Source organism: Equus caballus, chromosome 2, assembly GCF_041296265.1.
Source record: "Equus caballus isolate H_3958 breed thoroughbred chromosome 2, TB-T2T, whole genome shotgun sequence".
Taxonomy (NCBI): Eukaryota; Metazoa; Chordata; class Mammalia; order Perissodactyla; family Equidae; genus Equus; species Equus caballus.
This window is the reverse complement of record NC_091685.1, coordinates 33748625-33775824: the sequence shown is the minus strand read 5'-3', so window position 1 is coordinate 33775824 and position 27200 is coordinate 33748625. Positions and strand designations below refer to the sequence as shown.

The 27200-nt window shown below is 53.3% G+C and overlaps 1 protein-coding gene across 1 annotated transcript; it reads right to left on the bottom strand.

Moving 5' to 3' along the window:
• Positions 1-22958: 22958 nt before the first annotated feature.
• Positions 22959-26143, bottom strand: CAMK2N1 (calcium/calmodulin dependent protein kinase II inhibitor 1). Its single transcript, XM_023635591.2, has 2 exons — positions 25856-26143; positions 22959-24285 (listed from the first exon to the last, which is right to left on the bottom strand). Exons 1-2 carry the CDS (start codon positions 26019-26021, stop codon positions 24215-24217), a joined length of 237 nt encoding a protein of 78 aa, XP_023491359.1. The 5' UTR covers positions 26022-26143; the 3' UTR covers positions 22959-24214.
• Between the last annotated feature and the right edge of the window lie 1057 nt (positions 26144-27200).

The window sequence follows — 27200 nt, the reverse complement described above, 5'->3', positions numbered from 1 at the left end:
TTAACAACTGTTCTATAAATCGAAAATTATTTCAAAATAAAGGGTTTTTTAAAAGGCTAGGATTGGAGCTGGCCCCGTGGCCAAGTAGTTAAAGTTTGATGTACTCCACCTTAGCATCCCAGGGTTCATGGGTTAGGATCCTGGGTGTGGACTTCCTCTATTCATCAGCCATGCTGTCGTGGTGACCCACATGCATAATAGAGGAAGATTGGCACAGATGTTAGCCCAAGGACAATCTTCCTCAAGTAAAAAAAAAAGAGGAAAATTGGCAATGGATGTTAGCTCAGGGCAAATCTTCCTCACCTAAAAAAAAAAAAAAGCAAAAACCCAAAAGGCTAGGATTTTATCTTGGGAGTAATGGGGGAGCCATTGAAAGGTATGCAGCCATGGAATAACCAGGTCAGATTTGTGTGCTACAAAGACTATTCTGAATAAAGTGAGAGATCGGAGACAGTGAGCCCAGACCCAGAGAGATGACCCACCAGGCTGTGGGGACGGGAGAAGTGAGCAGAGTTGAGAGCTCATCAGAAGGCAGAGTTTGAGAAATTTGGTTTTGATTGGATGAGGAGGCAAAGGGGAGGGCTGAACGAAGGAAGATACTTGAGTTGCTGGTTTGAGCCATGTGATCATCAGGATTCTTTGATTGCAGGTGACAGAAACAACATCAAACCATGAGGGAAAAGGACAAACGTATTGCCCACCCACTCACCCCTGCCCTGAAAACTAACCGAGGGGAAGTCAGAGGCAGAGCTGACCTCAGGAGCAATCAGAACCTGAGCCTCAGGCATCTTCAGGATTCCCTCTTCCTCTCTGTATCTCAGAGTCATTCTCTATCCAACCACAAAGAGCTCAGCACTCAGATCTTTACAGCTTTGTAACCATCCAGGATGAGACATTTTCCCTATCAGCTCCAGTTAGAAAATCCCAAGGAAGAGCTCGGACTCGTCAGGCTTGGTCACTTGTCTATCTCTGCCCCTGCAGCTGTGGCCTGAGCCCCGGGGGAATTATGATTGGCCTAACTGGGATGTGTCCTACTCCCACAGCCAGGAAGCAGAATTCTGATGGGCTGGTCCTATTAGAACTAGAATGAGTGAGGACCAATTATCCCAAGAAAAGGGGTGCTGTTACCTGAAGGAATGGGGAAAGAGAATTGGAACAACAGGGAAAAGGATGGATGGCAGTGTCACTTCCAGAGCAAGAGAGAAGGGCAGGGGAAAAAGCAGGTGGAGGAGGTGGGGCAGAAAAGAAATGGGTTTCGTTCTGGACAGGGAAGAAGGTGCCTGGAGGGCCTCAGGTGGAGAAGACCCACAGGCTCTCTGTGAACTCCATTCGCTTCCTGTGGACTTGAAACAGCCAAACTTCCTTTCCCCAAAGCCCCAAGGGCTTCTGGGGCCTAATGCTTTTAACATCAATTGGCCCCCCTCACCCTGACGCATCACTGCCCACTCCCAGCAAAGCTGCACGCCTGAGGCTGCCCCGCCTTCCCCAGAGGAAGGGGTGGGAGAAGAGAGCTTTGGCCTGCCTGCCAGAGCTGTCTTCTTCCTTGCCTAGGCCTTTTCTCACTCTCCCTCTGTCTCCAGGGGTTAAGATCGGGAACCATGGTCCTTCTTAAGAAGGAATGGGGGGTAGGGCGGGGGAGAGCTTGAGGAGATGAGGATTGGGGGTGAGAAAGGTTAGGTCGTTGAGGGGAGGATTTCATCCCCTAGAAATATTTCCCACCATGGTGAAGCAGGAGATCACGGGATCTGGAGACAGACTCTGCCGTTTACCAACCATGTGACCTTGGGCAAGTTACTAAAACTCTCTCCACCTTACTTTCCTCATCTGAAATATGGTGGTAATAATCCTACCTCATGGACTCTTTGGGAGATTTTAGTTTCACTTACTCAATCAGCTAATGTATATGCTACACTCAGCAAGGTGCTTGGAACAAAATGAGCACTGGGCAAAGGATAATTACTTCTAGTTCATCTTGTTTGACTTCATTTGTGCAACTTTCTTGGGTTTTGAAAGAATGGATGGATGGTTGCATGAATGGATGATTATAGAGATGGATGGACGGAGGGATGGATGATAGATAGATGGATGGTCACATGAATGGATGACTATAGAGATGGATGGACAGATCGATGGATGATAGATAGATGGATGGTCACATGAATGGATGATTATAGAGATGGATGGACAGATGGATGGATGATAGACAGATGGATGGTCACATGAATGGATGATTGTAAAGATGGATGGATCATAGATGGACCATGGATCGTTGGATGGATGCTTGGCTGTTGGGTGGATGGATAGGTGGTTGCACGAGATACTGAGATGTGCAATACATAGTCCCTTGCTTCACTGAGCTCACAGTTCAGTTGAAAACAAAAACACAGAATGGACTATTACGAGAGAGAAGCATAGAATCCAGCTGAGAGGGCAGGGGGTTGGGGCAAGCAGGAGTTAGCCTATCAGAAGAAGAGAGATAACGAAGTTAGGGAGTTCCTCCCCTGAAGGAACTCACAATCTGATTAAATAACTAGCCACTTCAGATGCTTTTTGAAACTGAGCCAGGTATAAATAAATCTGTAGACAGAACAGTTAAGTAAACAAGGTGTTCTTTAAAAGGCAGTGAGCTCAGATGTATAATAACTCCTGATTCAAAACATCATTTTCTCCTTGGAACAACCTCAGAGTTAATTCCCCAAATTTGCCAGAACACACACATTTCTTTGTCTCTGCTGCTCAGCCTCACCTTTCCCTGGGCCTCCTGTGCTGCCGTGATAGGAAAATGAACGCACGAAGCCATCTCCGCCATGCACACCCGCAGCTGTGTTAGAAGGTGAACTGGGCCCGATCGTCGCCATGGAGCTCTGCATCCCTCCCCGCAACAGGCAATCAGAAACAGGGACCAAATGTCCACAAGCTTGTGCGGCACTTACCTTCCCATTAGTGGTTTAGATTTTAGTCTTAAATGGGAAGTAATTCATGGTGTGAAATTTGAAAAATACCCAACCAAGAGGAATTGGATGAGCCCCAGACTCGGCTCTGGCCCCAGCTCTGCCGCTGGTCATGGTGCAACCGCGGAGAGAGAGAGCCGTCAGGCCCTGTCTGTCCAACCAAAGGATCCGACGGGATGGTTTCGAAGCTCTCAATTCTGATATTTTTATTTGTAGCTTAAAAATGAGGGGATTTCAAGAGTGTTCAAAAGATTGAATGGCCTGAGGCAAGCCGCTTCCCCTCTCTGAGCCTCTCTTTACCATCTGACACAGGAAGGCGATCGCCCAGCCTCACAGTGGGGCTGTGGGGTTCCAACGTGACCATGTCTGTGAAGGAGTTGACAAACTGCAAAGCCCGTGACTCAGGAGATGGCTTTCTGGCCATTCAGAGGGTGTGAGGGATGAAGAAGCAATAGTCGTCCGGGACATCCATGGGAGGTGAGCTATGTCACTCTAGCTCTGAAGGACCCCTGAGCGTCACTGCCCATCTTTGGGCGGGGAACCGAGGCCCAGAAGCACAGGAACCCCTTCTGGGTCAATGGGGGTCCTGGGAATAGAGCCAGGTCTCCCCACGACCAGAACACTGCTCATCACAGGTCCAGGCCTGGCTCAAGCCTCGGTCCTCCAGGGTAAGCCAGGATCAGATTCCAGATCTGTTCTCCCAGCAGCATCCCCAGCGGCACCAACTACATGTGAGGCGGCGCACAGGCGAAGGCTCCCACCCTGGCGGCGTAACAAGGGTGTTCCATCGGCAGCTGGGGAGTGGGTGGCAGAGGGAGGTGCTGTGTTCCACAGCGCAATGCTGGCGCACAGGGGAGGCTCCTGAAGACTGCTGATGCTGCTACTATCGCGGCCGCCAGCAAGATGGGGAGGGGGGAGGGGACGTGGGGTCTCCCTCCAAGCACATGGCAAGGGTCCAGAGTCATCCGCAGCTGAACTCTCAGGGCAGGAAAGGGTATTAACTACATCCTGCCCTTTGCTGGCTGCCTGTGACAGGCCAGGCTCCAGAGGCTGGTTACAAGATGGGTTGTAGAGTCAGGCGCCCTGTGTTCAAACCCAAGCTCTGCCATTTACCACCCGGTGCGGCTGCACACAAAGACTTAACCTCTTTACTCCGCAGTTTCCTTGCGTGTAATAATGGTTTAATCATGGCATCTCCCTTCACAGGCTGTTGGGAGGACTGCATGACCTGATGGGGACAAAGGGCTGTCCTCCAGCGGACTCCTGAGAAACAGCCTCAGGAGTCAGAAGCTTGGGACGCAGGTTTGTCAAGAAGGGCGCTTGGGAAAGCATCTGTGCGGGGGTGCAGGAAGCAGGGCTGGGCAGAAGGACAAGTTGACCAGCTCAGCAGTTGCCACTGTCGGGAGCTCCAGGGCAGGGGCCACCCTTCGAGCTCTCCCACGCTGAGGCCAGGAGTCTGCGCCCAGGGAAGCGGTGTGATCTTAACTCAGCTGAGGGCAGTTCTGAGGGGCACTCAGCACTGAACTTTCAGGAGGCAACACTCCCGGAAACTGGCGGGTGGATGCCTTGGTCCCGAAGCGGGGACCTCAACGGTGCACTTCACCATCCTCTAAAAGGATTAAGGACTCAATCAATATTAGCTGTTAAGAGCACCGTCATCCCCATCAACATCATCATCACCACTACCATCATCATCATCTTGTTTAGCTATCAAAACCACACTGGGAAGTAGATGCTATTAATGTCGTTTTACAAATAAGGAAACTGGGGCTCAGAGGGGTTACCTGACTTACCCAAGGATGCACAGCTTGTGCATGACAGAGCCAATATTGGGAAACCATATGTGTCTGTGCTGATTCCAGTGCTCATGCCTCTTCACTCCAAGGTGAAAGTCTGTCCATCTCGATCACTCTTCCTTCCAGAGCTGGACAGATGGCCACCCAGCTACTCCAGGGATGGGAGTTCATGCCCAGTAGGCTGGCCAGATCCAGCTCTGAGACTCCATGATGGAACTAAAGTCTGTCTGTCCAAAGCTTTTACCCACTGAAGCCCTAGACCCATGCTAGAGAGGTCTAGTTCCCCCTCCAGGTGCTTCACTTCCGGGGTGAGCAAAGAGGGTCCCAGGGGCCTTAAAAGACTGGGGTCTCACACAGACACCCACAGTCCTGAAATGCTCTTGGCCAGACGCCTTCCTGGAGAGATGCTGCTCAGAGCCTTCCATGGCTCCCACGACCCCAGAACCAAATCTGAACCCATCCGTCCCCCACCGCCCCTCCCACCCTGGGACCTCTTTCCATCACACTAGCCTGTTTCAGTCTCCCCACATCCCTGCTTCTTCTCATCCCACACCTCTGCATAGACCTCCCCTCTTCCTGGTGCTTCCCTTCCCCATCCCTCTCCTGGCTTCCCCCATTCGCCCTTTGGGTCCCAGCTTAGACGTCAGCTTCCCCAGGAAGCCTTCTCTGACCTCCAAAGCCGGGGTCAGGCGTCTTTCTTCAGTGTCCCCAGCACCCTGTGCTTGCCCTCCCCCACCACACGGGAGCCTTTTGAGGTCGGGACTGTCTTGCCCACTGTACCCAGCACAGCTTCGGGCACGTAGCCTGTGAAGAACAAATCGTGAATGAATGAGTGAAGGGATGAAGGAGAGCCACCCAGTGTGACATAGCCCAGCTCCCTAGAGATGACCCAAAAAGGCAGAGAGCCCTTGTCCCAAAGTCTCGATACTCCAGGCTTGCCCCGACCCCTCCCTTCTGCCCCACATCACTCGCCAATTTGACTCCCCCAACACAACCCAGTGAGAACCAGACTGGCTCCCAGATAGGCATGTTGCAGTTGTCCTAAAATCATAGCCACTGAGGTCCTTAAAAGCTTGTCGAAGCCAGATGAGGAAACTGAGACCCAGAGAGGGTATGTGAGTGACCCAACGAGCTAGGAGCCAGACCTGGCTGGCGGCTCCCATCAACCACCCCTCCCCCGACCCCAGCAAATCCAATCAGCTCTTCCTCACAGTTGCGCCAGACCAGCAGCCCCGCTGGCCTCCCTCTCTGAGGGCAGCAGGTGGAGGGCATGCTCTCTTCCCTGTCCCCGCCGTCAAGAGGACACTCGGATGTTCTCCGGAGCCTGCAGATGCCTCTGCCTCCCCTCTCCCCTCCTCTCTCTTCTCCCCTCGTTCCTCTTGCCTTGCCTCGCCTCTCTGGCCGCCAAGCTCTGCAGGGGCGGCGCGTGGGAGGCTGGCACCAGGGAGGCTGCAGGTTGGAAATAAATTCTAATCAAACACAGAATCATTCCATCTTCTCCCTCTGCTCGAGGACAGCGTTTTCACCGAGTATTACTCATATGTTCGAGAGAAATCTTCTGAGGCTTCTCAGAGCCAGAGGGGAACTTGCAGGGTGGGGAGGATGAAAATCTTTTCTTTTCCCCCCCAGGCTGTTCTTGCTTTTATTATCTTCTCCCTCTGCCTCTCATTAGGGCAGGATTTTGAGGAGAGAGATTTCACTTGGCCCTTCTCTCCCTTCTTAAAGGCATAGGACATGGGGGGTGCTGACAGCTGACCGGAGCTCAAAGGCATAGGACTGCCAAGGTGGGGATGCAGCAGGTAGGGGTGAGGGCCAGTCTTGTATGTGGAGGGGGAGGACACAGATGAGGGTACAGATCATGGGTTCTCACTGCTGTTGAGGGCAGGGGCCGCTAGCAAGGAAACCACTAGAGAAAGGACAGTCTTTCCCAGAACCAAGGACCAAAGGAGCTCAGGATGATAATTCTGTTATTCTTGAGGACCTTAATACCTCTCTACCCTTCATCACAAACCCATCTCAATCCTGTCTCTAACCCCAAAGTGGACCCAGAATCCAAACACCTCTCTCTCATCCCACAGCTAGCACCCTCGTTCTGGCTGTCATCATCTCTTCTTTAGACCACGGAATGAGCCCCAACCTGAGCCCCCCCCACCCCTCTCCCCACTTCCAGTCTTTCCCACCCCACTCCCCATAGTCTCTCATCCAACCAGCATCACGAGTGAGCTTTCAAAAGCTTAAATCATGCCACATCACTGTCCTGCTTAAACCCCTTCCCGTGGAGACCAGAACCAAATACAACCATGGCCTGTGAGCCCCGACCTGCTATGGCTCCGGTGCCCTCTGAGACTCATCTTGGCCTCTCCCCTCATCTCCAGGCCCCAGCCACCCTGCCCTTCTCCCCGTCCCTGGCACACGCCAAGCTCTCTTCCCCAGGTCTTGTCGCCAATGCCACTTCCTCAGAGGGTCTTCCCCACTCACCTGAGCTAAAGCAACACCCCCCCGCCCCCCCCCCCCACCCCGTCGCCCTCTATCCCACTATCCTACTTCGTCTCTGGGCTAGCTTTGCCCTATGTCAGGGCAACTAACACATGCAACTAAGTTGGAATGACTTCTCCCAAAATTCCCTCCCCTGGATGGCGCTGGTGTGGCATGAGGAGCAAGAGGCATCCAGGTGAGATGTGGGTGGGGAGAACGAAGCAGCAGCAGCTGGGTATCTTTCTTACGCTCTGAAGGTGGGGGCAGGGTGGGCCCTCATCTCTGATCTGCTGGCCCACTTTGTTGGCGAGGGGCGGCCGCTCCTCCAGCTCCGCCAGGTCTTCCCCTTTGACTTCTCGGAGTCCTGAGCCAAGTGTGTGCACAGCTCCCTGGTGAAGGGCGCCCGCTTGTCTAGGCATCGAGGTTGGAGGTGCAGAGAGGCGGATGCAGCTTCCAGTTGGTCCTTGCTCTCGCCCACATCCAGCTTTCCTTCCTGCCTGCCAGCCTGGCCGACCTATACCCACTCAGGCTTAACCCCAGATGCAGAGGCAGCAGCCTACAGAGACTGCCCCACGAGTTCCCACCTTGAATAAGGTCTAACCCCTATAATAAAGCCTTATTCTGTACCATTCCTAACGTTGCTGCTTCTCGGATTAAACCCGATGGATACTACCTCCATCTGAGCCCCCATCAGCGCCGAAAGTTAGTTTAGTTATAATATGCTCATTGTCTTTCTCACCACGCCAGATGGGAAGATCCTTGAAGGTGAGGATCCTGTCCATCTTTTCACTGCTGTATCCCCAGCACATAAAACAGAACCCGGCACATAGCTGGTGCTCAGTAGTTATCGAGGGGTGGGTTGGCTTCCGTTAGCTGGCAGGACTTGGTGAATAAGAAGGCGCTGTAGACATAAAAGGATGACGAGCCAACAAACACTGTGTGCCCACCTAGCGTACGCACAGCACCAAGGAGACCCTTTCCCTCTGCCTCAGGCTGCATCCTACCCAAAGCTGTCCGCCACCCCAAGAACAGCCCCTCCCTCTCACTGTCCTCCTCCTCCAAAGAATGGCCAAGGCTCCCTACCTCTTCTAACTCCCAACTCCCTTCGTTCTGGTTCCTGCTTCATAGTCACAGAGGTGACCGTACCCAAGGTCATCAATGCCTAGATGAGCACCAGGTCCTGGCTCTCCTCTGACACTATTAACCACTGCCTTTTCTTCAAGCTCTCATCCCAACGGACCCTGCACCCATTTCTTAGAGCCGACCTTGTCAGGCTTCCCAGTCATCCACTGGACTGCTCCCAGCGTTCCCTCCTCAGTCCCCTCTCCTCTCTTCTTCCCCTCACTTCTCTCTCCATAACCCCAGCCCAGGCACTAACACCCACCCCCATCGTTTGACCTATTGCCTCCAAGATCATAATCTCAACTCTGTATCTCCCAGTTGCAGCAGCTCTCCTGATTCTCTCGTTTCCAATGGTCTGGGAGAGTTGTGACATTTTGACACAGTATTTGAACCCAGAAGCCTCGAAGTGGGCGTATCCAATGCTTTTGATGACCAAGTACCATCCCCAGCCCATGTCGCTGACCCTAAGCTCATTGAGTCTTGGAAAGGAGAGGGGAGCACCTTAAACTGCTCGTCAGACATGTCCCAGCTCAGCACCGTCATCCACCACACCCTGTTTCACGTGTGGGCTCAGCGCACAGTAGGACTTGATAAACATGCGCTGAATGAATGTGTGAATGGATTAGTGCACAGGGCTAAGGCCTCTCCCCGGGTCTCACTATAGGAGGACCATCTGTTTTTGCTGATTCAAAATTCAAGGGGCTGGGGGGGGGAGGCTGGCCCCGTGTCATAGAGGTTAAGTTCACACGCTCAGCTTTGGCGGCCCGGGGTTCACAGGTTTGGATCCTGGGCACGGACCTAGCACCACTTGTCAAGCCATGTTGTGGCAGCATCCCACATAAAAAATAGAGGAATTTTGCCACAGGTGTTAGCTCAGCAACAATCTTCCTCACACACACACAAAACAAACTCAAGGAAGAGGGTTGGCCAAAGCACTCCTTCAGGCAAGGAACACAGAGATGCGGGGTGGATGACGTGAATCTCCAAGGGAGGAAGTAAGACAGGGCATCCAGTGACGGTGACTGAGACCCTAGTGGATGCTGGTGTGGGTGAAATCTTCACCCTCAGCTTGTAAGACTTCCTGCAAGGCCCTGTGTAATTGGATCCAGGGGAGGACAATCAGAAAGCAACCAGTCTTAAGCCACTCTGTGGTAATATGCCACCCCCCTGGACACCATGTCACACCCATCCCTGGGCAGCAGCCTCAGGGATCCCAGCCACTCTGAATGCTCCCAGCATCTCCAGCCACCTGGGCCCCTGCCTCTGCAGGGGGAGCATCTGCAGAGCACTTCAAGCTCTTAGAATGACACTCACACGAACACAGGGTTTGACAGTTTGCAACAACATTTTGCACATCGTCCAGGTAGGTATTACTATCTCCATTTAACAGATAAGGAAACTGAGGCTCAGAGATGTTGCATGACTTGCCCAAGAGCTAGCAAGAGTTTTAGTGATACGTGAACCCAGGGCCGTCTGACTGGGACCTCATTCTCCCTGCTCCAGCATGCTGTCTTTTGAAGAAATCTGAAATCTAGACCCAGTTGAAATTCACAGTAAGGGCACACATGAGATGTTCAATAACAGAGTCAAGGCACACGTTTGGTGCTCAAAATACATGGTAATTGCACACAATTGGTGCTGAATAGTGCACAATGTTCACCATAAGTGATTTCATGCACTTACTACATGCACTTGCTAGATGGTGACAACAAATGTTACGAGGGAGGGGTGTCACAGGAACATGTTAATACCTATTGGCCCATTTACACCAGCTAGATTATCAACCTAATTAGTTGTCGTCTAGCAAGAATAGGGGCTCTAGGGACAGGTACATTTGACACGTAGGGGGCAGGGATGCAGGAGCCTGGGGAGAGTGGAGAACAGGGCCAGGAAAGGCAATAGAGTGGGCAATGGGGGCCAGGGGTGGGAAAGTCAGAGTGCTGGGGTGAGGAGGCATGCCAGGGACTAGGCCAGCTTTGCAAATGACTCCATTTGACTGAGCCCCACCACTGGTCAAAGGAATCCCAGTAGTGATGATCGCCATGATGGTGCCAGACGCGCAGTCTCCCCTGAGGCTCCATTTGGATGTCAGCTCCCTCCTCTCTGTACCCGCAAAACCCTGTGCTTGCCCTGTCACCTCAGTGTCTGGTCGTCTCTCTGCCTTCCAGACCACGAAGAGATTTAAAACCAGGCACTCTGACCCCAGGGTCTAATTACTTATCCATCATTATATTGCTTCACAATGCATGGCAGTCTGGCTGGAAAGATGGATGGATGGTCGAATGGTTGGATGGTTGGATGGACAGAAAGATGGTCGGATGAATGGATGATTGGACAGATGGATGGATGGATGAAAAAATAGGGGAGGTGAAAGGTGGTAAGAGGTTGCAATGATGGTTACTGTGGTCACTTAAACCTATACCCTAAAAAAGATTAGGAGAAAAATTAAATCAAGGTATAGCATAGACCCTTAGGTCAGGGACCACCATCCCAAAAGCCCAGAACTCATGCAATTCTAAGTAGAAGGGCCTGAAAGGATCGATGGGCCTTTACTCCTTAAAGGTGAAGACCACCCTTTAGCACCCACCCTCTCCTCATGCAGACACAAGACAGGGCCTAGCACAGTGTCATGTACATCGGCCAGATCTAAAAAATTCCAATTGAATTTGACAAGGAGCAATTACTGAACACCTACTGTGTGCTCAGCACAGTCATTCGCTGACCGACTGGCCAGCTGGCTAGCTGGCTGGCTTCCTCTGGCAGGCTGCGGGCCTGGCCAGCTGACTGACAGCCCGTATCGGCTTACACAGCAGTTGGCATTTCCTTCCCTGTAAATGCCCTTGTCTCACTGGATAGAGGGAGAGTGTGATGATGACAGGGGTGGTCAGAATGATTTAGTTTCATCTCTGATGCGCCCTGCCTGGGGAATTCTCATTGTCATCAGGTGGTGACAGTTTATGGTTGTGGGTGTTTAAACTGCTCAGCTATTTGTTTCAATAGGCATCATATAAAACTATTAAACAAGCAGATGAGAGACGAAAGGGGCAGCCTGATCTGTTTGGGGAATGATTACCTGGGAGCCGCTGACCCAGGCAAAAGAAAACTCTTGACATGGGTCTGTTCCGGGGCGTCCGGGTGTTAATTACGGAGGAGATTCCCTGCCGTCACCCCTCTTGAATCCAGAAGGAAAGTGCTTCTGAGTCTGTGTTCCCACGATTGTGGTTTGGGGGGAAATGGTTTATCCTCTTGTGATAATGAAAGTATACATCCAGGGGCCAGCCCGGGGGCACAGCGGTTAAGTTTGTGCGCCCTGCTTCAGTGGCCCGGGGTTCACCAGTTGGGATCCCGGGTGAGGACATATGCACCTCTTGTGAAGCCCTGCTGTGGTAGGCATCCCACGAAAAATAGAGGAAGATGGGCACGGATGTTAGCTCAGGGCTAATCTTCCTAAAAAAAAAAAGGTATATATCCCCATTGTAAAATATTCAGAGAATTCAGGGAAGTGGAAAAAAAGAAAGTAAAAATCATCCGTTAACTCTCATCCCAAAGAAAACACCGTTGACCTTTTCTTCCATCTTTTTATTTTTCCTTATATATATTTGCAATAGCTGAGGTGATAATTAATAATAATAGCTAGTCTTAACGCTTAATATATTCCAGGCATTGTTCTAAGTGTTTTATATGTATTAACTCATTTAATTCTCCCAACGGCTCTATGAAGTAGGACTATTATCATGCCTATTTTACGGATGAAGAAACTGAGGCACAGAGAGGTTAGCTTGCCTAAGTTCACAGCCACCAAGGGGCAGAACTGGGATTCAAACCATTCCACAACACTGTTCTCCTAGCAGAGGTCCAAGTCACACTCTCCTTTTTGCCTCGAGCATTATGGTATACGCACTTTCCCTTGTCAACACACAAACCACAGAAACATTATTTGTAATGGTTGCTAAATATTCCAAGTGGATGGACTACAGTTTACTTAGTCATTTCCCTATTTGGGATCTCTTTTTCCTGAATTTCCAGTATTCTATACCATCCATCACCAGCACAGTGGTGAAAAAACTTTCGCAGAAGAAAGCCACTGCCTCCCACCATTTTCCTTCCAGAATAGGCTCACACACACCCACCCCCCACCACCACACAGCTAACCCCAGCTCCTCACTCGGACCTGAAAGCAGCAACTCCTAGCCCCCAGCTCTCCACCACCACCCCCAAGACGAAAAGCCTAGAATTAGAATACTGAGGAGGCTCCCACTCTGGACCAAATATATCCACACTAGCCTCGGGCAAGACAATGTGGGCAGTGCACCTGTCCCACCAGCCACCTGGGCAACACACCTAATCTCTTCCAGCCTTGTTTTCTTCCTTGTAAAACAAAAACACCCATGCTCACCCTGTACCTCAAATGGTTGGTTCTCTGTGAGGATCGGATGACATAATTGCCGTAAAAAGGCTTTTGAAACTGGAAAAGAGCTCTACATATGCAAGAGATTGTTATTATTATAACATTAATTCGACATCACTCCCTGAGGAGCTGTTATGTGCCAGGCATTTGTGTGGAGCCCGGGGGACATGGAGACCACTAAGAGAGCCCAGTGCCCCCGAGAGGAAAACACAGGCTGATGGAGGAGGGCAGACCAGCAATGACACCCAGTGGGATGAGTGTTGGGCAGAGGAAGCCTCAGGGCTGCAGGAGCCTAAGCGAGGGACCTAATTCAGGTGGCAGGGTCTCAGGGAAGGCTTCCTGGAAGAGGTGACATCTCAGCGGAAACTTGGAAGATGAGTAGAATTTGGCTAAATGGAAAGGGGTGGGAGGCTGAGAGGATGGCATATGCAAAAATGCAGAGGCATATAAAGTATGACATTCTGGAAAGAACAGCGTGGCCAGGGTGTAGCAGTCTTATAGAGGAGTGGAAGGAGATGAGGCTTGCAGTGTAGACCACACCCCATCTGCTCTTTTTACTGCCACTGATCCATTCACTGTTTAGGGAGTGGGGAGAGTGCTGCACAACGCGCTCCCAGGAAGTTGCCCTCACCAGGCACAGCTGTGGATGATGGAGCAGCATGGCCTACTTTGCAGCCCAAAGGCAGCACGGCATCATGGGAAGGGACCACACAGAGGGTTGGATGTGGCCATGCTTCATAGAGCAGAACAGCGCAGGCTTTAGAGGCCTCCCCACAAACCTTGCCTGCCCTTGGCCCCCCTTCCTCAAATACTGGCTCTGTTATACCCCTCCCCAGGGCTACCCCAAAGCCCAAATTTGATGGATCCCCAGGAAGCTCAGGGAAGGCGCCGGTATTCTATCATTATCACCTTTAAATCGCTCCAGCAATCTTCTGAGGCCTGGATGTGCAGTCCTATTTCACACATGAGGGTCAGAGAAGTGAAGAGAGCAGCCGCAGGTCATTCAGGTCACTCGTGGAACGTGTGCTTAGGGTTCAGGCTAATGTAGGCATCAGAGAGGCTGAGCTTGAAGCCTCTCTATTGCCCTTGGACAAGAAGGCACTTCTTCAAACCTGCTTCACACCTGTCCATGGGGCAGGGACAGCGCTGCTCCCTCCGCGGGCTGCTGCAAGGCCTGGCTGAGATGTGCGCCTAACGCGTGTAGCACCAAGGCTGCACAGCGCTCGATGATTATCTACCACTGTGTCTGACTCTCCCACATGCCCTCAGGTACTCATGGCCCTGACGTCAGGACTAGGGTTGGGTTAAATGTGAAATCTCTCCCTATTCACCAGGGCAGTGGACAAGTCCAGTCCCAGCTCTAGACACTTCCTTGTGCTGACTGAGTTCCGGCGTTGGTCAGAGTCCAAGATGCCAGTCCTCTCCAGCCCAGCTGGAACTCCAGGGAGACCTGCCGCCCTGCTGCCCTCTGGACATCTCCGGAATGCCCCATATGAGGTTCCTTTCTGTCAGTGGTGGGAGCAGAGCCAGGCTCCAGGGGCCCAGAGAAACCACCAAGGGGCTTTCCCAAGGCCTCAACCGGAAAACAAGGGGTTGAAGGTCCTGCTTGCAGCTTTTCTGTGCTCCAGCTTCTTCACAACTGCTGGTTCAGGAGGTTCATGGGCCAACTGAAGTCCATGGAGGGTTTGTTTACTTCCTCCTAGACAAATATTTTTTAGACACTGTTCTGGATGCTAGGGAGAGAGAGTAGAAAATAAGACAGACATCGCCCTCGGGAAGCTTCCATCTCCTGGTGCCTCTGTTTCCCTATCTGTTCACTGGAGATTATAATAGTGCCTATCTCGTGGGGTTGTGAGGATTAGATAAATGAATACTACATGTAAAGAGCTTAGTACAGAGCTTAGCACTTAAGGAGCAGCCCCGAAAACATTTGTGGGTAGTAGTAGCAGTTTACTCTTCATTGGGTCATAAGGATGAGCTGAGATAATATGTGTAAAGCATTTACGGTGTGACCAGCACATGGTAAACATGAAGAAGACGCCAGCTATTTCCTCAAATGTTAGCTCATATAATCAGCCCATTATAGAGAGGAGGGAACTGAGGCATGAGAAGTGACCTGCCCAAAATCTCACTTAGGTTAGTGATAAAGGCTCTTACACACATCTAAACAAGGATTTCTCAACTTCAGCACATTTGGGGTTGATGATTCCGTGTGGTGGGGACCGTCCTGTGCACCATAGATGCTTAACAGCATCCCCGGCCTCTACCCACTAGATGCTAGTAGTGCTAACCCCTCCCCACATTGTGACAAACAGAAATGTCTCCAGACATTGCCAAATGTCCCCTGGAGGGCAAAATTGCCCTCCATTAAGAAGCATTGCTCTAAACGGACCCTTGAGCTCCTATTTCAAGAACCCCCAGGATCTGACCCAAAGCCCCCGTCCTCCAACCCTGGCACCACCATAAACGCCTTGTTGCAACCATTTCCCGGAGGACCTGCCCTTTCTCAAGCAAACCCCAAACCTCGCAGCGTCTGTTCCTCTGCACATGGTCCTCCCTGAGCCCAGACTGCCCTTCTCACGCCCACCTCCATCTCCAAGGCCCCGTTGAAGGGCCCCCTGCTCACTGAATGGTCCCCCGGCCCCAGAACTCACTGCTCTGTGCCCAGCCCTCCATCTTGTACCACAACTAGTTGTGAACGTGTCTGTCCTCACCCGCTCCCTGTCCCTGACCCCCCCAGGCTCCAAATAGAAGCAGCTTGAGGGCAGGGGCTGCACCTGACTCATCCATGTGTCCCCAGCACCCAGCACAGGGTCAGGCACAGTAGGCTGACTCATTGCTCTGTGCATATGGTATGTCACAGGTGTGACTGGCGCCCAAGCTTCTTGGGTGCCAGTAAACGGCCCTCGAGCTAAGGAGCAACATGGCATCAGGTTTAGGAGTGGTTAAGAGTTAATGTGAGCCAGGCTCAAGCTATTTCCACTCTGGCTCCTTCCTGATGGCAGACAGATTACTCAAACCCTCTGGCCTCAGTGTCTTCAGATGGGAAATGGGGGTAATATACAGCATCCCTGCCCCGTGGGATTGCTGTGAGAATCTAAGCGCTCCAGACTCCTAACCCAGCAGCTCCCTCTGGTTACAGGACACGGATTCCCAGGTGAAGGCGGAGGAGGCGGGAAGCCCCTGCCCCGAGTTCCCCCTGGGCCTAACCCGCGAACTTCTTGGACAGGAAAAGGGGCTGCTGCAAACCAGGATGTGAAAAGGCCGCGGGGGCAGAGAGGGCGGAGGCCGCCGGGGAGGCCGCCAGACACAGTAAATAATTCACACAGATGAACCGGAGATAAGTGCGGCTTCGTGGGGGATTGAGTTCAGGTGGCAGGAGGCTCAGACGGCTGCAGGGGACCTGCGGGCTCCCCGGGTCTGAGAGCGGAGAATTACTGCCGCTCCGTCTGCCAGGAAAACTCGGCCCCAGGTGCCGGCTCGGCCGCTCCCTGCCATGGGCGGGAGCTCCCCGGAACTGCCCGGCGGGGCAACCCGCCGCGGCCCGCCGCCTCGACCCCGCCCAGCCGTCCCCATGGCAACCGGCGGCCTGGTCCAGGGTTCACCGCCAACCGGATCCTCAGCCTCCCCTCCCCCACAGGAGGATGAGCATTTTAGGCTCAGAACCCTGAGCTCTCTGAGCTGCCAGAAGCGGTAGAAAGTCGTCTCATCCGACGCCCTCCTTATATTGGAGCAGTTGAAACCAGGGACTCGGAGTCAGCCTCCCTGGGTTTTGATCCCAGCTCCACGACTTTGCAGCTGTGCCACTTCAGGCAGGTGACTTCACTTCTTTGTGCCTCAGTTTCCCTTATCTGTAAAATGGGGATAATAATAATAATAGTAACTACCTCGTAGGGTTGTTGTGAAAATTAAATGAATGAAAGTCAAAGAGTATAGAACAGTTACGGGCCTATAGCGAGCACCTCATAAATATTATTTTCCATATTGAGAATAGAGCCTTGGAGAGGCGAAATACCTCTGCGTGGTGACAGTCACACAGTGCGTTACTGGCACATCTGGGATTGTAATGCAATCGCCAATCCTTTCTAAGACACCCACCGTGGACGCTGGTGGCATGTTATTGGGGTTCCCCATGGGTTTCCTAAACTTCCTGTGGGCCCACCCCCTCCTTCCTGACCTCTTGAAGCTTCACTGTCATCAAATGGTCGTTGACCAGGCAGTGAGATCCCTGGAGGCCAGAAAGGCCTTGCTTTAGCCAGCCCGGTCTCCTCAGTGCCAGGGCCATACCCACCCCACCTCACCCCTACACCCAGTAGATGAGTCGTTGAATGAATACAGATTCAATTAATTGGTTAGTTAGTTTGCTCTGCCCAAACACTCTCCCAAACCAAGCTGTTTAAGCCCTTAGCCACCCGGCTCTCTGCCTTACAGGATACCCTTTCCCTGACAACTTCCTGTCATCACTGCCTACCCCCCACCCGCCACACCCCCAAGGCCACTCAGGATTTCCCATGGCGCATTTCCCAGGTCCTCCTCCCCCTTTGGCCTGTCCTCCCTGACATCCCTTTCCCTTTACTGACCCTTTGTCCTCAAAACAGCTGTTTCTGGGTCAAGGACCTTCCCCCAGGCCTGTGGATGTGCACTGCCCCCCGGGTTAAGGACAAACCCTCCAATGTGAGCGGTAACAAGATAAACCGAACCCTCATCCCAGAACTGGAGGGGAGGGGAGGTGGATGGGGGCCCTGCGCCATCGAGGTGGGGCTGTCTTTCTGGGATTCTTGATCCTGCTGGAGAAGCGGCTGGGGCCTGCGGACACAGGCTCTCTGTCCCCTGGGGCCACCCCACAAACTCCAGCCCAGCTGCCAGGTTTCCCCGGATACAGCCCGGTCACCGAGGATTTATTTTTGCATATGGTTTGGGAGAATCTCTGTTGCTGGAATAACGACAACCTTTTTTTCCCTTCTCCTTCTCTCCAATAGGCAGATTTTATAAACCAGAGCAGCTGCCTGAAGGTTTCCAAGAGAAAATTCTGCACAGTTTCTAACAAGGGTGACAGTTCCCGTCCACAGGAAGTTGCTTTTATTTATTAAGGGTTTTTTAATCTCTTTTTTTGTAAGGCTCCATCTATCGGTCATCAGGCTGCACCTTGGGCCCTGCGGGCATTTTTGTTTTCCCCAGTTTGCCTGGAACTCATGATTACATCTAAACCACAGTGGGCTTGCCCAACACAGGGGCAAAGTTGAACAGCTGAAAAGTGGGTCACTCACACGCCTGGGCAAAGAATCCCAAGCAATTTATGGAGACACTCCCCCCCTCAAGGAGGGGGGAACATAACTCCACCCCTTAAGTGGGCTTCACATAATGATTTCCTTCCAAAGAGGCCAGTATGGAAAGGGGGGAAGAAAGAGTGACTTTGCAGTGGTTAAACCGGAGAAGTGCTGTGTCAGCCCGGTGATCAAGGTCAACATCAACTGTGAGCAGTCATGTTGACAGCTGCTACCCATGATATGATGTGATGAGGATATCACTTTGCCTCCGTGGTCTTCCTCCCAAAACCCATAACCCCAGCTGAACCACGAGAAAAACATCAGACAGACCCCAAATGACAGACAGTCTACGAAATGCCAGACCAGGACTCCATCAAAAACAGGGAAAGTCTTGGGGCTGGCCCCGTGGCGGAGTGGTTAAGTTCCCGCGCTCCGCTGCAGGCAGCCCAGTGTTTCGTTGGTTCGAATCCTGGGCGCGGACATGGCGCTGCTCATCAAACCACGCTGAGGCAGCGTCCCACGTGCCACAACTAGAAGGACCCACAACGAAGAATATACAACTATGCACCGGGGGGCTTTGGGGAGAAAAAGGAAAAAAATAAAATCTTTAAAAAAATAAAATAAAAAATAAAAAAACAAGGAAAGTCTGAGAAATTATCACACCCAAGGGGAGCTTAAGGAGACACAATGACTAAATTAAAGTGTATCGTGGAACAGGAAAAGGACATTAGGTAAAAACTAATGAAATCCAAATGAACTGTGGAGGTTAGTCAATAACGTACCAGTGTCGGTTCCTTAGTAGTGAAAATGTCCCACAGTAACGTCAGGTGTTAACAATACAGGAAAGTGGGTCAGGGCTTCATGGCAACTCTGCATTATCATCACAACTTTTCTGTAAATCTAAAACTATTCTAAAGTATAGTTTATTTTTTAAAAAGTGGGTCACAGGGCAGGCCCTGTGGGGTAGTGGTTAAGTTCAGCACACTCTACTTCGGCAGCCTGGGTTTGCAGGTTCGGATCCCATGTGCAGACCTACACCACTTGTCAGCCATGCTGTGGCAGTGTCCCACATACAAAATAGAGGAAGACTGGCACAGATGTTAGCTCAGGGCCAATCTTCCTCAAGCAAAAGAAGAGGAAGATTGGCACAGATTTGCTCAGGGCAAATCTTCTTCAGAAAAAAAAAAAAATGGGTCACATGTTTAGATTTCAGGCAATCCCCAAGACCCGGTTCTCTTTGGTTCCCTCTTTTTGCCAGCATTAAGGATCTGAGCTGCTGACTTTGGGGGTATCCAAGCCCCTAGATCCCAACCTCATTTCCATGGGAAATATCCTCATTTTCAAGCCCAGGGAAAACTCCCATTTCCCATGATTGTATACCCAATTAGCCAAGCCGGAGACCTGGCCCATAGTAGGTGCTAAGTCGGTGTTTGTCAAATGAATAAAATTCAAGGAAGATCTGTCAAAGGAGGAAGGAGGGGACCCAAGCAGAAAGCCAAGCTCTTTCTGTCCCAGGACAAGAAGTCTGTGCCTGCTAGTCTCCAGCCAGAGAAGGAAGACTTCGGGAGCTCTGGTTAGAAGTGGGGTGGGAGGCTTCTCTTGACACTGCCTTTGGAGCTTGCTAGCTCATGGATTTCCTTAGGATGGTATTTACTCAGGGATTTGGGAGCTGATGAAGATAGTGAGAGACAAGCTGATTCCTCCATCCCCTCGCCCTGTGGTGGCGCCTCCACTACCCCTCAGGACCTATGGGGTGTCAGCTCTGGGCTGCCAAAAACCATTTGCAAAGCAGCTCGATGCAACAAGAACTGTTTGCTAGGTCTTGAAAGTCCATCGCCTGGTACATAGTAGGCACTTGGTATATGTTCATATGTTGGCTGCCATTTATTACGCACCAGACCCTGTGCGTGGGAGATGGAAGGAGTTCCCATTTAAGCTTTGTGCTGCAGGCATTGTCATCATCCCCATTTCATAGAAGAGGCAACAGAGGCCCAAAGAGCTTGAGAAACCGGCCCCAAGTCCCATCTAGAAAGTATAGGAGAGAGGTTTCAAATTCACGTCATCAAGTCCCAAATCCATGCCCTCTAATTTCGCGCCAGCCGCCCACGTCTCTGCCCATTCTGCCGGGCCCTGAGGCCCTGCGGATCGACTGCCTGCTGTCTGCAGAGGCACCCCACGCTCGCTCCTTCATCTGTGGCCTCCAGACAGCGGTAATTATCAAGTCTCTTTCTTTTAAAACTTAATTTGCCAATTTTCTCGTTAGAGGTACTTTTTGATATTCCTTTGGACTGTCAGCCTGGACAGGCCGCAGAAGCAGAAGCCGGGGAGAGGGGCCTTAGCACAAGCATTCAATTAGTGAAGTTTGAATAATGTGGCTCTGGATGCTCGATCGATCGATCCATGCTCAGAGGCTTTGAGACACCCTCCCCCACTTTGGACTCTGACTGGCCTTCTTCTTATTTATTGCTACCTGACCAGATACTACAAGCATATCCCACACTTGGTATAATTTGATCTCTGCCCAGTGCCCAAAGTGCATTCTCAACACATGTTTACCCCAATGTTATAGTACATGTAAAAAATTTCCATTTCCTTTGCTGAACAGAGTTCCCAGGAAACGGAAAGGCAGACTCTGACTTCCCAGGCAGAGGATCCCGCCTTGGCTGCCTGGGGCGGCCTCCAGCGGGAACATTTTAATACATCACTTATTAAAATGGACCCGGAGCCTGGGCCGAGAACTCCGCCGCTCCCCGCTTCTCCAGGGCTTAGCTGGCCGTATCCAAACCGTCCTCCCTGCTGAGCCTTCATGCAGGTGTCTGTCGCGCAGAAAAGCAGGAGAGCCCAGCCTCAAAACAACGAACCAACAAAAGGATCTTTGAGGCTGAAAGACAATGGCTGCCACTGGCACTGAGCCTGGGTCTGGGGTCAGATGAGTCTGCATCCCCATCCTGGAGTATGAGCTCTGGGTTCAAGTCCTGCTTCCGTGACCCACTAGCTGAGTGACCTTATACAAGTTACTTAATGTCTCTGAGCCCTGGTTTCTCCGTACAATCAGGATAATAATAATGCCTACTTCATAGGACTGTGGTGAGCCTGGCATACAGTAAAAGCTCAATTAATGTGGATGTTGTGTCGCCCCTTTAGCCACTATGGGGTGTCAATTTCCTCACCTAATGAAGAGAGTTAATGGCTGTGGGTTTCCAGGGCTGCGGGACTGTTTGCGTGAGAGAATGGAAGGGAAAGCTCCGTATAATGGCGCAGTGCTTTGATCAGGTAAGTAGTAATTACTCCTGCAGACAGAGACGGGGCCTTCTGAAAGGATCTGTTCCTGTGGCTCTTACCTCTCTTGGCAGATTGATGCCACATAGAAGGTGCGCCCAGCCCCTAGCTCTCTTCCAGCCGATCCTCAGCCTTCCCAAGGGAAAAGCACAGGGCAGAGAGCTGGATCCGTGGTGCCCAAAGGCCCCTCAGCTCCCAAACTCTGGGATTCTCTGGGGTCAGCAGAGAGGAGAGCCAGGTTCGGGATCAGGGTCACACGCCTGGGAAAACCGAGCTGGCCTCCCCTATTATCCTGCTGGCACCTCCAGCTCCAGCCTGCCCACCATTCCTAATAATGACTAGATAGGACCATGGGCTTTCTGCTGGGTCCTCCTGAAGCTCTGGGCCTCCACTGCCTGAGAAGGGGGATGACACATCACTCCTCTCCCCCACAGGCCCTCTAGAGCCCCTTTTCTTCCCCTCCAACCCCCCCTCCCCGGGCCTGTCTTACCTGATGTCTGAGTCACACTCAGGCTCCTGTCACTGTGAGCCGTGTTGTGACTCCCCGGCTGACAGTTTTACAACAAACACATTAAAAGCTCCCGGCTCTGGGGCTCCTGGATGTGGAACAGCCCTGGAGAAAACCCTCTCCTGGCCTTTCTTCAGCCAAAATTCCCCTCCCAACTCCTCTCCCCCCAGGGGCCCGCTCCACCGCCATTAACTGCCTGAGCCCAACATGGAGCTGAGAACTTTTTTCATAAGGAGCAGTGATTGGAGGAAGACAGCTTGCTGGGTGGGGAAGCCTGAGCCGTCTAGGGCTGTGGGCCCCAGGGGAGCCAGGCTCATCCCTCAGGCCGGGACCTGTGAACTCAGGGAGGCAAAGGCACCGGGGACAGAGCAGAGGTCCTCCTCAGCCCTGCATCTGAGGACAGGTGGCTACAGTGAAGAATGATATGGGCGCATGACGCTGAGCGCTGCTACGTGCTGGGTGTTGTGTTAATCCTCCCAACAACCCTGCAAGGCAAGAGCTCTGTCATCTCCACTTCCCGGACTCGGGAACTGATGCTTAAAGAAGTGAAGGAGGGGGCCAGCCGGTGGCGCAGTGGTTAAGTGTGCACGTTCCGCTTCGGTGGCCTGGGGTTCGCCGGTTCGGATCCCGGGTGTGGATATGGCACCGCTTGGCAAAAGCCATGCTGTGGTAGGCATCCCACATATGAAGTAGAGGAAGATGGGCATGGATGTTAGCTCAGGGCTAATCTTCCTCAAATAAAATTAAAAAATAAAAAAAAAAATAAGTGAAGGGACTTATGACTTGCTTAAGTCCATAGAGCTAGGAAGAGAAGGAGCTGGGATTTGAATCCAAGCTGCCAGCTTCCAAACATTGCTCTTAAGACTGGTTACCTCCCAACACACCAGCCCTCATCCAGGAAGCCCGAACCCCGGCTGGCAGAGACCTCAGGGGAGCAGGAAGGGACCCAATGCAAACCCAAATTAAATGGACTTGCCCTTCAAGGATGGCCTTGCCGGATCCAGCTTGTCTCTCCTGACATCTGAGCCCAACCCACAGTGGCCTCCACACTGCCTTTGTGCCTCACGCATGGAAGCCCCGGTTCCCTCCTTCCACCCGCCACCAGCAGACAAAAAGCAAGCCCCTGAAGCAAAGCCGAGAAGAGAGGAGGGAGACACAGGAAGAGTTCTTTTATTGTACATTGGAGAAATAGCCCTGTGTGCTGGTTAAAGGTGCAACATACAGAACATCGAGTTAAGAAAAGAGGGGACAGGGAAGGGACGAGAAGAAACCTCTTGAGGTCCAAAGTTGCAAACAAAAAATGGTAAAAGATTTCCTCACGCGAGAGGCATTTTTGCAAATACCATGCAAAACGGGCAGCTGGTGTGCCTTAAGAGAACCCCTATAAATAACAGAAAAGACACTCCAAGCATTCCTTTACGGGGACTCAGAGCACAGGGAAAAGAAAGGAAACCAAAATGCCTTTTGGCATTTCAAGATATTTGGCACTCTTGTGATTACATTTTTTTTTACAGTCCATTAAAGAGAATAAACTGACACAATATTAGAGGAAAAAAAACAGGCTGCTTACACCAGACTGCAGGGAGAGGTTAGAAAAAGCTCAAGCATTTTTTTTCTTTGTTTTTTGTGGGGTTTTCTCCTGACATATAAAATGTGTCCATTTGCAATAACTTGGGCAAATAGCTTGCAGCGACAAAGAAACACAAGCTTTACAATTCATTTTAAAGTAAAACAAGGATTCTTTCCAGGTATCATTCCTTAGAAAAGGTCTCTTCTTGTTTTCAACACATTCCTGATAACTTCGAAGGATGACCAAAATAAAACAATATCTATAGAGATCATTTTCTGGATTTTTTTGTACATCCGAGGATAACAACATAAAAAAATAAAACTGGACAGCATTTCACATCCAAGTGCACAGAATCATTTTTGCAAGATTAAATAATGTAAACATTGGGAAGAGCCAAATCAGTGAAGAAGGCCACCACATCAAAACACCTGGTGTGGCCACTTCACTATTTAAGTAGTTTAAAATCCAGATCTATAATTGCGCAATATTCACCGTATATAAAAAGAAATGGGTATTAATTTTGACAAATAGCTGCAACTGAGACTTCTTTTTTATTTCTTTATATGTGTGTATATAGCGATTTTTTTTTTTTTAATTTTTCAAAATTTTTATTTTTGCAGAGGAGCCCAGAGCCTTTTGCTGCTCCTCCCCCACCTCCTCCTCCTCACGCCTCCTCTGTCTCCCGGCCTGACACGAGATACAGGTTGTTGATTTCATCGTGGGTAGCAAGCTAGCAATAAATTTCAAAGTGCTTTCTCTTTTCATGCTCTTTTTGCCAATAACTGTTATCGCCGCTCTTATTCTCCTTCTCTCCCTTAACTCATTGTCTTTGGGGGAGTTAGACACCAGGAGGTGCCTTGTCTGTCATATTTTTCAGCACGTCATCAATCCTATCATCTTCAATAACAACTGCAAAAAAAAAAAGGAGAGAAAAGGAGAGGTGAGCGCACTTGGGCCTCGCCAGGGGTCTCCGACGTTCCCGGTTACGCCCGGGAGAGGCGGGGGGGGGCGGGACGAGGGAGGAGGGCTCCCTGCGCGCTGACACAGCCTCTTCTGCCTCGCCAAGGGTCCCTTAGCTGCCTTCCTCTGAACCACTCCCCCCCACCTCCCACCCCACACCCCTCTGGCTGCATCCCAGCTGGGTTCTAAGAAAAAGAAGCAGAGACGGCGCAAATCCCACAGCCCTGGCTGCAGCCCGGGCGCGCACTGGCCGCTTCCTCACCCCACCCACCCTCCCGGGGCACATTTATTTAGAAGGCTCCGGGGCAGAAGAGGGAGGGGAGAAGGAGCCAAGATCTCCGGGTCTGGGACCCTCGGGGATGCCCCGAGTGCGGCGCGGGTAGCCAAGGCTGAGCGCGGAGGTGCGGGGAGCCGAGGGGAGGACGCCAGGGGCTGGTTCCCACGGCGCGCGGCCCGTCGAGGGTTCTAGCCTCACCCGGGCAAGCTCCCCCTCTTGCGCGCCCTCTCCGCGCCACCCGCCAGCGGAATCGGCCTCCCAGCTCACCCCGCCGCTGCAGAGGTCAGAGCCCCCCTCCGCCGCCGGCCTGGGGCTGGCCAGCCTCTCCGCGTCTGCCTCCCGCAGTGCCCTCCACCTCTGTCACCATCTCTACCTAGCCTCGCCTCCCTCAGTCCCTTCATCAGTCTCTCGGCGCGACGGTCACCTGTCGAGGTCTCTGGGTCTCTCTCTGTGTCTGGGGTGTCGGTCGCCTTCATTGTTTCAGCTGCTTCTCTGTCCTCCCCAGACTTGCGTCCCCCGCTCGCTGGCTCTCCCGCTCTGGCTCCCTCTCCCGAGCTTTGTCTCGGTCTCTGCCCATCTCGGTCTCCTCCCCGCCCCCAGCCTCCCTCCCTGTCTCTGCGTCTCAGTCTCTCCCGGCAGCTGTCGGTCTCCCTCATTGTCCCCGCGCCTCCGGAGCTCCTCTCGGAGCCTCTCTGCGTCTCAGTCTCTCCTAGGCTTTTCCAGCCTGGGCAGAGCGCCGAGGCTCGGCAAACCCCCTCCCCTGCAGAGTAACAATGAAAAGCCCCTGCGACCCGAAAGCCCCTCGCCTTCCCTGCAGGAACGGGGCCCTACCCGACACACAGTTCCCCATGCCATCCCTTGGGAAGCCCTGGGACCCCCCCCCCACACCCCGCCTCGGGGTTGTAGAGCCGGTGCAGCTGCGACTACACTGCGCAAAAGAGGGGGAGAACAGACATCAAAAAGCAAACTTTGGCGAGGGGAGGGGGCCCTGGATAACCTTTCAGCCCCTGCTGCAGCTAGAAGCCGCCACGCCCCCTCGGTGACCCCACCGCGGATCAGGCTGAGCGAGAGGGGTTCCCGCCGCCAGCTCAATGCGGACCGCAGTGCGGGATCCCCCCAATTCTGCATGATGGGATTCTATTGGGTCGAAACCGGCTCCCGGGTGCGGGAGACCCCAGCAAACCTCGGCCAAGCCTCAGTGCCGGAGAAAAGGGGTATCTGGGGAGGGGGCCGCAAACTCACCCCGCTTGCTCCGGCCGATCTGGCCCAGCTTGGGCGGCCGCTTGTTTTGTCCAGCGCCGAAGAAGTTGTTGGTGTCCTGCAGGCGGCAGGAGAAGATCTGGCCCACGTCGCCGCCGTCGCCGTAGGGGCTCAGCTTCTCGTCGCCGTAGGGCAGCACCTCCGACATGGTCGCGTCCGGGGGCTCCGCGGCGGCGCCTCCTCCGCCCGCGTCCCCGCCCGCGGCGGACAGGGTCAGCGGCGCTGGGGCCGGGGGCGGCCGGCCGGAGACGGCCCGCGGGCTGCTGCGGCGGTGGCGCCGGCTAGGGGCCGGGGGGCGCCGCTAGGGCAGGAGCGCGCAGCCCGCCCGAGCGACCCGGCGAGCGCCCGCGGCTGCGCTGCGCTGCGCTCCGGCTCGGCGCGCGAGTGGCTGCTGCTCTGGCAGAGGCGAGCAGGACTCACATCCTCGGCGCGCTCGGGCGCTGGGCGGGGGCCGGGCCGGGCGGGGCCGCGAGCCGGGAGCAGGAGGCTGTCCCAGCGAGCCCGGAGGGCGCGGGGCCGAGGAGGGCGCACCCCGGGAAGCCGGGCGGGCCGGTCCTGCGGCGAGTGCGGGCGGCGGCGGCGCTGGCTCGGGGAGGCAGACTGGGAGCTGCGAGCGGCCGGGCTGCGAGGGGCGGAGGGGGAGGGGAGCGAGGGAGGAGGGAGGGCACGGGGGTGGGGGGAGAGGATACCCGGAGGGAGGAGGGGGAGAGAAATCGAGAGGGAGACGAGGAGAGAAACAGAGCGAAAGAGAGAAGGAGACGGGGAAATCGACTGAAAGAGATAGAAGAGAGAGGGAGAGAGGAAGAGAAGAAAGGGGGGAGGGAACGACTAGATCGGGATCGGAGAGGCAGAGGGGCGAGAGCAGAGGAGAAGGGAAAGGAACGGGAGGGAGAGAAAGGGGGTCGGAGAGGGAAGGATGAGAGCGAGAGAGGGAGGAGAAGGAGGCTGGGACAGAGGAGCCAGCCCGCGAGCGAGCTGCGAGCGAGAAATGCCGGCCGCGGCGCGGAGGCGAGGCACGGGGAGGAGGGCGGGAGGAGGGCGGGGAGGAGGGGACCCGGGGCCTCGGGGAGAGATCCCTGGAAGCCGAGCGACGTCACGGGGCCGCGCCGGCCGGCCCGGGCCGGGCTCGCTTCCTGCCCCCGCCCCCTGCCCCCGCCGTCCCGCCCGCGCGGAGGGGCCCCCGCGAGCCCCGCCCCGGCCCCGCGGCCTCCGGGCGCCTCCGCCCCCCGCGCCCCCTCCCGCGGGGTGTTTACCCGGCCCCGAGCCGGTGCGCTGCGGCTCCGCGCCCGCCCCGCCGCCTGCTCTGGCCCCCGCGGGGAGCTGGGGG